Source organism: Gymnoscopelus braueri, assembly GCF_963280865.1.
Source record: "Gymnoscopelus braueri genome assembly, contig: SCAFFOLD_73, whole genome shotgun sequence".
NCBI classification, from domain to species: Eukaryota; Metazoa; Chordata; class Actinopteri; order Myctophiformes; family Myctophidae; genus Gymnoscopelus; species Gymnoscopelus braueri.
This window is the reverse complement of record NW_027660867.1, coordinates 1-11,374: the sequence shown is the minus strand read 5'-3', so window position 1 is coordinate 11,374 and position 11,374 is coordinate 1. Positions and strand designations below refer to the sequence as shown.

The window sequence follows — 11,374 nt, the reverse complement described above, 5'->3', positions numbered from 1 at the left end:
TCCTCGCAACTTAACACTGTAGATTAACGCTTTTTGCGTCATACTTTTATAACCTTTGACTGTACAACTTGTACCGTTAAAGTATTCAATCAAAGCAACCAGGCAGCCCAGAATGTTCCCTTTTTAAATTATCCAATTCATCATTTCACCTCCACAGACTACATCAAGGAACACAAGTCTTCACTACATTTTTTTATACAAATTCTTTATTTACTTTTTTGGTATGGCTTCCTTTAAGGGACCGAAAAATACATTTCACTGGAGCAGTCCAAAGAACATTTCTGCTCCAGCCAGTCATACTAGAGGCCTACAAATGAGCATCTAGATACTGAGCACCCAGGCAGATCCACAGATACCTATGGTGACATGGTACAAAATAAAATAAAAATAAACTATACGCAGCCCATGAAATGAATAAGAAACCATACTAGCAGATCTGCCAAGTATGCCTCTTGCAAGTTATGTGGCTTCAATTCCACAACTATAAAACATACACAGTAAAATCCAGAGTGTTAACTCTAAAAGTGTAAAAATTGACCCGTAAGAGTCCCACAACTCTGAGTTAAATTAACACTCTAGATTTAACAAAAAACTTTTTTTTAACTTAGTATCTCCTATAAATACCTAGACATAAATATTGTAAATGTACTTTAACTGAAATATTTTAAAATGCTGTACATGAATGTCCTTTTCAGAGCAATAGTTTGTGACAAATTCTGATTAACAGTTAGAAAAGAGGAAAAATTGCTAAATAAAAATGGAGAACCTACACTGCCGTTTTTAGCTCAGTGTCCGCTACCTTCCAACATCAATAACCAGCGCCCCTGGCCCCATTGACTCACATACTGCACAATGATTATCTATACATCCATTTGGAATCAGAATAAGGTGTCTCATCTGATTATCATTTTATCTGAAACAGTAAGCATCTAAAGCAAGTCCTGTGGGAGTTGGGGTGAGAGGAGCGCTGATAAAAAAAAGAGAAAGAAAATAAGTTTTATTAAGGCCTCTTCAATTACAAAAAAGAAAGAAAAAAAAAAGGTAGTGCTGACATCACAGTCTCAAAATGTTAACTGTGTGGGGAGGGGGTTGACTTGGGAGTCTTCTACTGAAACGCTCAATTTTGTCCTTTTTTTGGAATATTAACGATCCCAATGAGAGTTGTTATCATCCCACTGTGTGGAGCTGGACAATGGGGATGGGATGGAGAGTTCTCCGTCCTTCAGTAGATGGGACCCTATGTACCTGTAGATGATGTGAGCAGCGGGCAGAGGCTGCCAAACTCACCGTCCGGTTCTCATGATGCACACTGTCTGTTTTGAGAGTCCTAAAAGCAGCAGTGCCTTTCTTTCACCCCATGCTTCAGGGGTCTTTTATCCCAAAAAGCCTCTAATCCCTCTAAACGCAAGTAACAAAAATAAGAAACATAACATTGGTAATAATAGAGTACTTACAAACATTGACAGCAACATTAATACAATAATAATAATAATAATAATAAAATAACAATAATAAAGTGTCAGCTTCTGGAAGCCCTTGGAAGTGACCACATTATTTTAGGCTGTTTAGCTTCCCAACCTGAAACCCTGACACAGTCCTCAAACCCTTCCCATCCTGCCCTCCAACCAATGGGGAAGGGGCTCATCCTGATGGTATAGTGCAATAGTCCCGCCCTTTTCCTGAAAGCCCCTGCTGATGGCAGCAGGTTCAACTTGTAGGGCCCTTCACCCCATCCTGGGTGCAAGGCTCAATCACCGCCACTACTTTCCCCCATCACTACCAGCACCCTCCCTACAGCCTCACTCCCTCACTGCATGCGGTCTGGCTGGACGTGCTGCTGTGGGGCATAATGGAGGAAGGCCTGGGCTGCGCCGGCCGCAGAGGGGTGGACGGCCGCTGCGGCGGTGGCTGCTGTGGCTTGGCCTGTGGCGGCAGTGGGGCTGGGGGCATAGCTGTAGCCCAGGAAGCTCGCTGGGGAGGCGGCATACGGGTACTGCTGCTCGAAGGCGGCCTGCGCGTACTGGCTGTAGGCTGCGCTGTAGTCCAGGTATGGGCTGCTAGACACGGCGGTGGAGACCTGAGTTGGCATCACCAGGCTGGGCTGGACAAAGGCTTGGGGGTAGACATACTGCTGGGCCAACCTATACACCCACACGGAAACAAAGACAAACAGGTTTTTAGTTTTTTTTGCAATAGTAATAGAAAACTTCCAAGGCCCGGGTTCCATCGTTTTTTTACATCGTTCCCACAGGACCAGCGTTAATCTTTCTTTGTAGGCGTCTTGAAGCTACCGTGTCATTATCACACCCTGCCATTCACTGCAATACTAATGTGTAAAAAAAAAAAAAAGAGCGGGTTAGGAAGGGAAGGTGACTCAACCCTCTCTCTGTTTCAGTTAGAAAAACCTACAAAACCTGTTGGGTCGGGCCCCTAGAGAGCGGGGAGGGGGGGGGGGGCTTTTGGGTGATAGAGGCAGTCGAGGCAGCCGTTACTGACAGGTTTTCAAGCTCAGGCACCATCCAAGTGTTTTAACAGCTGCTACTCTTCACTCGCTGAGCACACTCATGCACACACACGAAAAAGGGGAAGTGTGTGCTAAAGGCAGCCGGGAACTTTTAGACTTGTAGTTCCCATTTGGCGTATTAAATCTCATACATACGAACTGTCAAAGCCTAATGATGATGATGGAGTCAGCAGTGATGAGGGGAGCTTATCGGGGCGAGGTGTCAAGGCTCTGCTGGGCCTCACGGCCAGGCTCTCAGATTAGAGCTGTGGGGGTCTGGGGACTGTACTCTCTCCTCCCTTCTGTCTTCACTTTGCCACTCCATCCATGGAGTGCGTTTGTGTGTGTGTGTGTGTGTGTGTGTGTGGGGGGGGGGGGGGGTTGTCTATTTTTACCCAGGACGTTGAGTACCTCTCCTGGGATTGTTGCTCTGGTGTTGGCAGAGAGGAGAGGACCCTAATTCCATATAAAGGATGATGTAAGTTTGATTGCTTTGAGAGCCTTTACCCTTGGCACTACAGCTGGGGGAGAACACCCACAGAGACAGAACGCTGTTCACGGCAAACAACAACAGCAGCAGTAGTAGTAGTACACACACACACACAGAAAGACAGGAAAGTCATCACAAATGTCACTCTGAATCACACCATCGAGCTCCATCTCAGTACAGAGGAAAAAGAACATTCCTCTCTCAGGCTGGGTTTTCAATATTGCCATTCTGTCAGATTAGTGGTCAGGAAAACAAAAGGAGGATTGTAATTGACATTGTAATGAGAAGCAGCTATTAAAGGGCAACTTTGCCCAATTTTTAACCTGAATCCCATTGTTCTATTGTGAGCAGGGACACGTGAAAATATGAGGGAGCACTTCCCGGTTCCGTGTCTCAAGAGCTTGCTCTCAAAAGTAACCAGAAAAATGATCATTATAGGACGATAGGATTCAGGTTAAAAATCTGCAATGTTGCCCTTTAAGTCAACACAGCAAAAGGTGGAAGCATGCAAGGACAGGGATGCCAGCACATATTTACTCCTGTCCACCCCACCCTGACACACACACTTCAACTTCAGCCAGCAGCACCCACAGTCACCACTGCAAACCCCAAACCATGCCATAATAGGGAAGAGTTACCACCACAATCAGTATAAGCTCTTCCCTTCATATCACACACACACGGAAAGATAAAAGTCACTTCAATCCATCACAGCACACTGCACTGCACTCTCAAGCCATCACTAGCACCTTGAAGAGGGGGGGGGGGGCACACAAATTCTGCAAACCCTCCTCTGGACTAACATGTCCTGCACTGCGGGCATCTTCCATCCCCCCTGGCGGTGGACTGGTCAGCTGGTAGCACAGAGTAACCAAGACAGGAAGGAGTTGATAGGAGAATAGTGATTATTACTAGTTAGCAATGACACAAAAGGTCACTGGTATCAATCAGTCAATACAGGGGTGTGATGCAAGACACAGGAATAAGATTAGAATAATAACCAAAAAAGACTAAAGGGTTAAAGACAACAACAAAAAAACTCCCATTAGTGATTGCAAGGGAGTCACATAAAAACAAATCCAGGGGATAGAAATTATGACATCTAAGCGCACACACACACACTTTTGTAGCAGTTCAGAATAAAATATTGAGAGATAATGGCAGCTGTAGCTGAGTGAGTCCCAGGCAAAACTGTCCGGTTTTCCAGCATGGGGTGGAATATTCAAATCACACCATCACATATTTCACTCAAAACAAGGGGGCTGTACAGCCATGTTAAAGAGGCCTACTGTAGTTTGCAGAGATATGCAATATACATATGAGTGAAAGGAACAGCACTACAGTCTACGTACTACTACTCTGACTTATAACTAGTAAGCAAATGAACGCAACCCCCACCCACATACACAATCTACACTTTGCCCTTGCAGTGCTACCAAGCTACTAACAAAGAAGCATTCACTCACAGCTTTCAAAGATGACCATACATGAGTGCTGTGAGGCACATCTAGCCTACATTCACATACATGTATAATGAGCTGGCTTTCTCTGTGCTGTTAGCAGTGTGTGTGTGTGGGTGTGTGGCCACAGGCAGCTTTACTTGACCTCGGCTTTAGATGAAGTGACCCGTCATGCAGTAGAGAAGTGCATGGCACAAAAGCAGTCCAACCCTATAGCGATAGAAGATGCTATCATCCTAACAATTTAAATACTGAGGCAAAAGGGATGTACACTGTCAAATACATCAAAACGAGCGATGGCTGGCTAGCATAGAAAAGGGGAATGGGGAAAGGACATTGACACTGGTGACGTGCCCGCTGGGTCAATTAAGGATCTCTGACAGTGCAGTGGTAGCGCTGGACTGTGCGACAGTGGCGATGGGGAGAATGTGGATGACGACCAAAAGATCAGGGGTCAGCCGTTTTTTAGCTGACAGTGTGCGAGAGTGTTGGCTGACAACATGTCACTCAGTCGAAAAGACTTGTGCTATTCCGGCTGGACTTGAACCACAGACGTTGTGGTTATGTGGTCAACGCAGTATCTGGTTAGCTACCAGCACACCCTTATGCATCATCAACGTTAATGTGCATTTTGTGGTTGTGACATTTGTGGTTGTATGATGAGCTAATCTGAGGAATCTGCACGATTATCGCACCCGGTAGCCAAATATTGCTAGAAGATAAGATAAATACCTCACAGTGCCTGACGTCTCACTGAAACACAAAAACAAAGCGTGAAGACAGACAGTGGCTAGCAAAGAGCCAAGCAAAGTACAAGAGCTCAATACTCCCTGCTTCCCCTGCAGGAAAATTTAAGATTTGTGGAGATTGTTTGAGAAAAACCTCTCTTTCCCTAGGATTGTCATAATGAATGCTTTATTTGACACCTGTATGTCTCCTACTGAGAAACATTGCTTCATTAAGCAAATTAATGCTTCTACAGGAGCCGGCATACACCCCCCCCCCCAAAAAAAAACAACCTTCCCCATCTCCCTTTGCACTTCACCCCCACCTCCCTCCTGAATCCACCCTCCTCCTTGTGTCACAGAGGTGTCGGTTTTCAGTGGCTCTGTCTAATCGCTCTCTGACACCCCGGTAGGAACAGAACACTGCCGGGAGAGGACTTAAAAAAGAAAACCCAGCTCCTTCCTCCATGGTCAGTTGAGCACCAGGAAAAAAAGAACAGGGGGAAGAAGAAAGGGAAAAAATGGGGGGGGGGGTACGGACGGACGACGACACCAGTAGATGAATGGATAGAGCGTGGACCACATGATTGAAACGTCCCTGGTTTGGTTCTGTCCTGTGGGTCCTTCCTCCTCTATGCCCTAAGTTTCATGTCTGTCTGCCGACAGCTGCTGTGACAGCTGCTGTATTGAGAAAAGTGTGGAAGAGACGATGTGTGAAAGATGAATATGTTAATTCTAAGGCACATAGCCCTGCTACATTCTCCTCTATCAACACAAAGTGTCCCCTAGCATTGGTGACACCTTCAAGCCCTCAGGGTTCAAAACTTCTGCTGACCACAGCTATGCTTTCTCTCGCTCTCTCACTATTGCACACAGAGCAGTCCAAACCTGACAGAATACTCTGCTATATCACTGATCGACAGCCCCCCACTGTACAAAACACACACACACACACACACACACACACACACACACGAGTGGGGTTTGATAGAAAGGCCATTTGTGTGCTTTATGTCTTAGTGAGGGCTGCGTCTGTCAACCAGCATAGAGGAACCTCAGAGGCAGGCAGACAGGTGCTGTGTCTCTCTCTCTGGGGCGGTGGTCACGGGAGATTAAGGGGTGTAAAAGGCTGTAATAAGAGCCAGCACCTGTCAGACACATGCCACTGAGCGGCACACTGCTGCTGCAGCCTTCAAACCCTCAGGGCTCTGGCGCCATCCCTTGTTACCTAGGCAACGAGAGCATGGGCACGGAGGGACTTCCTGGTGCCCTCTTAAACTCTTGGAACATGAATGGATAAGCCCCCAGCAGGTCTGGAGAGGTGAACCATGTATCCTTGTTTCCCTTCTTGTTGCATATTTTTGATAGATGCTAGTTGTAATATGCAGATGTTTTCACATACTTTGTCATTTAAGATAGATTGGTTTCTTGACCACAAATGCTAAAGATGTTATTTAGATAGCATGTCATTTAGATAGATGCTAGGTTTGATGTTTACATGGTATACTAGTTCTTTGAAGCACTACGGTAATTTGTTTTTCCTTTGCCTCTACTCACGTGACCCGTTGTTTGCCAACTAGAGTTCATGCCATTGACTCTGATCTCGTGTCTTCCAAATGCCCAAATTGTGAATGTCATGATTCATCTGAGACTTTTCTATGGCCTCCCCAAATCCCCATTTATAATTTGTTCCTGTGGGCCGTGATTATCCTGAACCTCTCATCCAACCCCCGCCCAACCCACTGAGGTTGATCCGAGTTTGTTTGGTTTGCTTTGGACCTTTACCGTGATAGGATGACGTCAGAGAATACGGGTAGAGTGTAGCCTAGTTTATACATTGTCAGAGTGGTGTTGCTTGCCGAAGCATAAATTAGGCTCGTCTCTCCCGTGGTGACACGGCCATTAACCGCTCAGCAGACCATGTAGGTCTCATCTCCATCCAAACCACTTCTACAATACTGCCATTTGTGGGCAGCCCCTTTGCCAGTACAGCACAGGTAAAATAACTAAAAGACTCAGTATACTCATTCACCTCAGGAATGTCCTATCTAACTTATCTTATTACCACAGATATGTTAACAATTGCCCAACCCCTGCAATGCTCAAATATGTTAATAGAGTACTTGTGGAGTTTCACATGGACGTGAAATTGACGTGCACTTTCCAACGGCCTTGTTTGTCAAGAGAAATAATAGCCCAGTGGCTCAACAGAGGGTAGTACAACTGAACACAACAAGGGAGTGCCTACTCCCACTCGCTTACCCATACTGCCTCTGGATGAGTGCTGGGTGAATGGGCTGTACTCCGATAGATATGCCTGGAAGACAGAGGAAGCCAGCAGTCAGACACGCATTTGCATTTACAGAGGAGGACTGCAGAACAATGCACAGAGGCCACGAAAAGAGACTCAACAGAGGCAGGGCTTGTTTCAAACATGCCAATATTACCAAAAGAAAATGGAAGAATATATTTTTCTGTGGTATAATTTTAAAATGCACATTAAACAATTGTAATAAATAAATAAATAGAAGATAATATGTATTATCAGTGATGGTGATATAAACTGCTTATTTCGAACATACTATAACATAATAAGGGGGATAGTTTTTTTTCACCACTATCATTCTCACCTGTTTGCATGCTGCGAGGCTTGGCACCGAGGTAGGCCAGGTTGACGTTGGCCTTCCTCCCATCGATGATGGGGTTGGGGTCCTTGCAGGCCCTATCCGCTGCCCCTCGGTCTGTCATTGTGACCTGGGGGAAAGAGAGACGTGCTCATCAGCATATTACTCTCAAAAAGAGCACATTTCCTCTCAAATCAAGACTGGCTGAGGAAGAAGCGCGCACAAGAGAAGAGCACCATGCTGTGGCTAGGGTCACCTTGACCCCCTATGCACAAGAACAATACAGTTTGAAATGAAAACAGACTCCATTTGTCTGTCATCATAAAAAAAAATCCCCATAGGTTTTCCTCTCCCTTTTTTTCAGAAAAGAGGAAACTACAAACAAAGAACAATGATTAGCTGTTGGAAATGACCCATGAAAGCGCAAATCAGCCAGACAGCCACTTGACAGCTCAGCAATGGACAGACAGACATGCTGAAATATGGATCTGGGAAGAATAACAGGGGGGCTTATCCAATCTTAAGATATTAAGAAGAGTGTTAGGTTCACCCACCCCCCCTTCTCTCTCCTCCTGGCATTAGATAATCCCTTCTGCTTTGATTGCCCTATTGTGCCAACTCAGTGGGTTCAGACACCTCCATAAGTGTAACGTCACTAACGTGCAACATTATTGTTTTATGGCTGGCAGCCATGTCTTGCATCGTTTCAGAGGCAGTTTACCACTTCATGTTGGAGGAATGAGACCACACTGTGTTGTGTGAACACAGAAGAAAAGGGGATTTTAAAGGAGGCCATGTTTACATTGTGAAGATCTGTGCTGAGGGAGTGGTTTACTAATCCACTACTGTTGTCTTTTTTCTTTTTTTTTTGAAGCACCCCCCCCCCAATCAATCAACCACCTCCACTGACGGGAGCACTCAGCAACAGGATTAACAGGTTGCCCTGTGGGTTAGCAATGAAAAAAAAAAAGTGGTACTGGCTGCCTACTAGCCAGGCTGTACTGCACACGTTGCAGAGCACCTCAGTGTGAGTATGTGAATTAGTCCTCTCTCCTCCTGGCCCCAAGGGAGGCCCACATCGCTGTAAGCCTGTCCAACCTGAAACACCAGGCCCACTCAGCAGCCGTTGACACAAACTAGATTCACAGGACCGTTTTCCTTGGGAGTTGGGGAGCTTATGTGTAAACACAGAGAGCAATTGTCTTACAGTTCTCTAGTTGGATGTAAACACATAACAATTTTCCATTCCATCTTTAGCCGGCCCGTGCTGATGCATCTCTCCAAAGTTCTGGTAAATATTTGCATGTCTTGTTATGCTTCTGTTCTTTGTGTCAGAGAGTATGACAGTTTTTTTTTATCTGTCTCAAACAAATTTCATCCCTCAAGTGGAGAGAGTCAAGACATCAAGCAGTTCCTTGAAGGGTCTTTCATCAATTACGAGCAGCCATGGCCAAGAATCAAGTTATGGTCAATGCTGTGACCTCCACAGTTCGCCTCTAGATCAGATGACAACATGTAGGTCACAGACGTGCTCCTCTCAATTATCATTTTCTATCCAACCACTTAACCAGACCTTCCAAAGACACTACTCTGTTTCCCCTGCGAGTCTGGGACAGTCCTCGCTATTGAGAGAAACTGAGTCAAAGGGAAACTGTCTGTGACCATCTGAGGGGGTAATAATGTAATGAAATGAAACTCCTGCAGCACCATAGACGGTCATGGAATTCAGACCGAGATTTCTTTTACAGATTCTGACATTCAATAAAACAAACCTCGGACAGTCTTGGGCTAGAAATGAATCCCAAACCCTTGCATAATTTTTTTTGGTCATGTCATAGACCAACATTCATAAAAAATGATGAACATTCGACAAAAATATACAAACATTCGGTGAAAATAGCAGATGTACAAGTTCGCAGCACTTTGCTTGGAGACATGTGGTGAGCTTGTAGATCGAGCTTGTAGATTTTCGCAAATGGACGTATTTAACCCATTCAATCCGGCAACGCATCCGTGTCATTTTAAGATTTCTTTGGCTATTAAAAATAGCAGATATACAAGCTCATAGCGTGGCGCTGTAGATCTGCTTGTGAAAATGTGTGCAAATCTTTGAATATATATATACATTTTTAACTCAAATCTTCTAATTGCAGCAGATGGTCATGGAATTCAGACCAAGACTGTCCGAGATTTCTTTTACTGATTTTGACATTCGATAAAAGAAACCTCGAGTGCCGCTCTATGAGCTTGTAGATCTGCTATTTTTGAAAAATACTAGTGAACATCTTTGAATATATATAAAATATATATATATAAAATGATAGGTATTTACCTATCATTTTGGGGGTCCTTGACATGAAAAAGTTTGAGAACCACTGATATTATATATTATAATTTTTTAACTTTTTAACTGTTGGATTTAGAAGAATCCCCAGAAGCAAAGATGGTTAACCCAGAACCTTCCTTAACCTGAAACTTTCCAGACTGTGAAGCTCTGTGGTGGTTTTTTGTTTAAATTTCCATTAGCCCCTGGGTCTTCAACACGGGGTCGGGGACCCCTAGGTGGTCCTCAGAATTACTACAGAGGGGCCGCCAAATCTTTGTGTGATATAGGAATTTTGTAACCCTATCGTCCCTATTCAGGGGAGAATATTCGCCCAAAATAGCAGATATACAAGCTCACAAGTCACAACCTATCGCACTGTGACTCGTTGTAAGCTTGTACTGTAGGTCGAGGAAAAAAGAGCAGCCAAGTACAAAGTCAAAGGTCAAGTTTAAGTATTGAGGGTTTAAGTGGTTAGATGTTTGAAACTAAACATTAATTGAATCCAACATATAATAGAAAAGATCATGTGTAAACCAAACAAACAAAAAATGACATACTGTAACACTGATCATAGTGCTGTCAAACAAGTCTATGAAGATATCTATGAAATCTATGACATAGTTTAATCTGCAACACATTTTATAGTGGGAGTCCCTGCTTCATATCTCTCTCTCAGATAAGTCTGAGAGAGATGGCCTGGAAAACGGTGAAGACCCCTACATTAGCCTAGAACCAGAACAATCCCTGAAGGGTACGTCATAATAAACAAAACAAAAACTAATAAAAAAAAAAAAAGCTAAGACGAGTTTAGTGAAGTGAGCTTAACCCAGTGGTTACATTTTCTTGGCCAGGACCCCAAACTGATATGTATTTGACTGTGGTGGACCCCCATCTGAAAATATTTTGTGCCAGGGACCCTCAAAAAAGATTTTTGTTGCAAACAATTGTCATAGATTATTCCACAATTTTTCACACATTTTCAAGATTGATAATAGCTGTATAAACTTGGGTTGGGTTAAAGTGTTAAACTGATCTTGATGCTATATTAACAAATTTTACTGGGGACCCCCTTCAAGGACACCTGGGGGTCCCTGGACTCCTCTTTGCGATCCACTGCCTTAACCACTGACCAGTCCAGACCCAATTGTTTTCAGATCATCATTAGGATCTTGATAATTTCCATGGTAACTTTAATCTACTGCTGTGGCTGAAAGCTATGATATAATAATGAAAAGGTAATTTAGTA

General features: G+C 44.2%; 1 protein-coding gene across 2 annotated transcripts; it reads right to left on the bottom strand.

Annotated features, from left to right (window-relative positions):
* Positions 1-202: 202 nt before the first annotated feature.
* Positions 203-8,358, bottom strand: LOC308081128 (RNA-binding protein 38-like). 2 transcript variants are annotated; one of them, XM_080457522.1, is made up of 4 exons: positions 8,216-8,358; positions 7,809-7,932; positions 7,441-7,495; positions 203-2,141 (listed from the first exon to the last, which is right to left on the bottom strand). In XM_080457522.1, exons 2-4 carry the CDS (start codon positions 7,924-7,926, stop codon positions 1,808-1,810), a joined length of 507 nt encoding a protein of 168 aa, XP_080313648.1. In that variant the 5' UTR covers positions 7,927-7,932; positions 8,216-8,358; the 3' UTR covers positions 203-1,807. The 2 variants fall into 2 exon arrangements, with proteins under 2 accessions (XP_080313648.1, XP_080313649.1); XM_080457523.1 differs by lacking the exons at positions 7,441-7,495; positions 7,809-7,932; positions 8,216-8,358 and adding an exon at positions 3,743-3,842.
* Between the last annotated feature and the right edge of the window lie 3,016 nt (positions 8,359-11,374).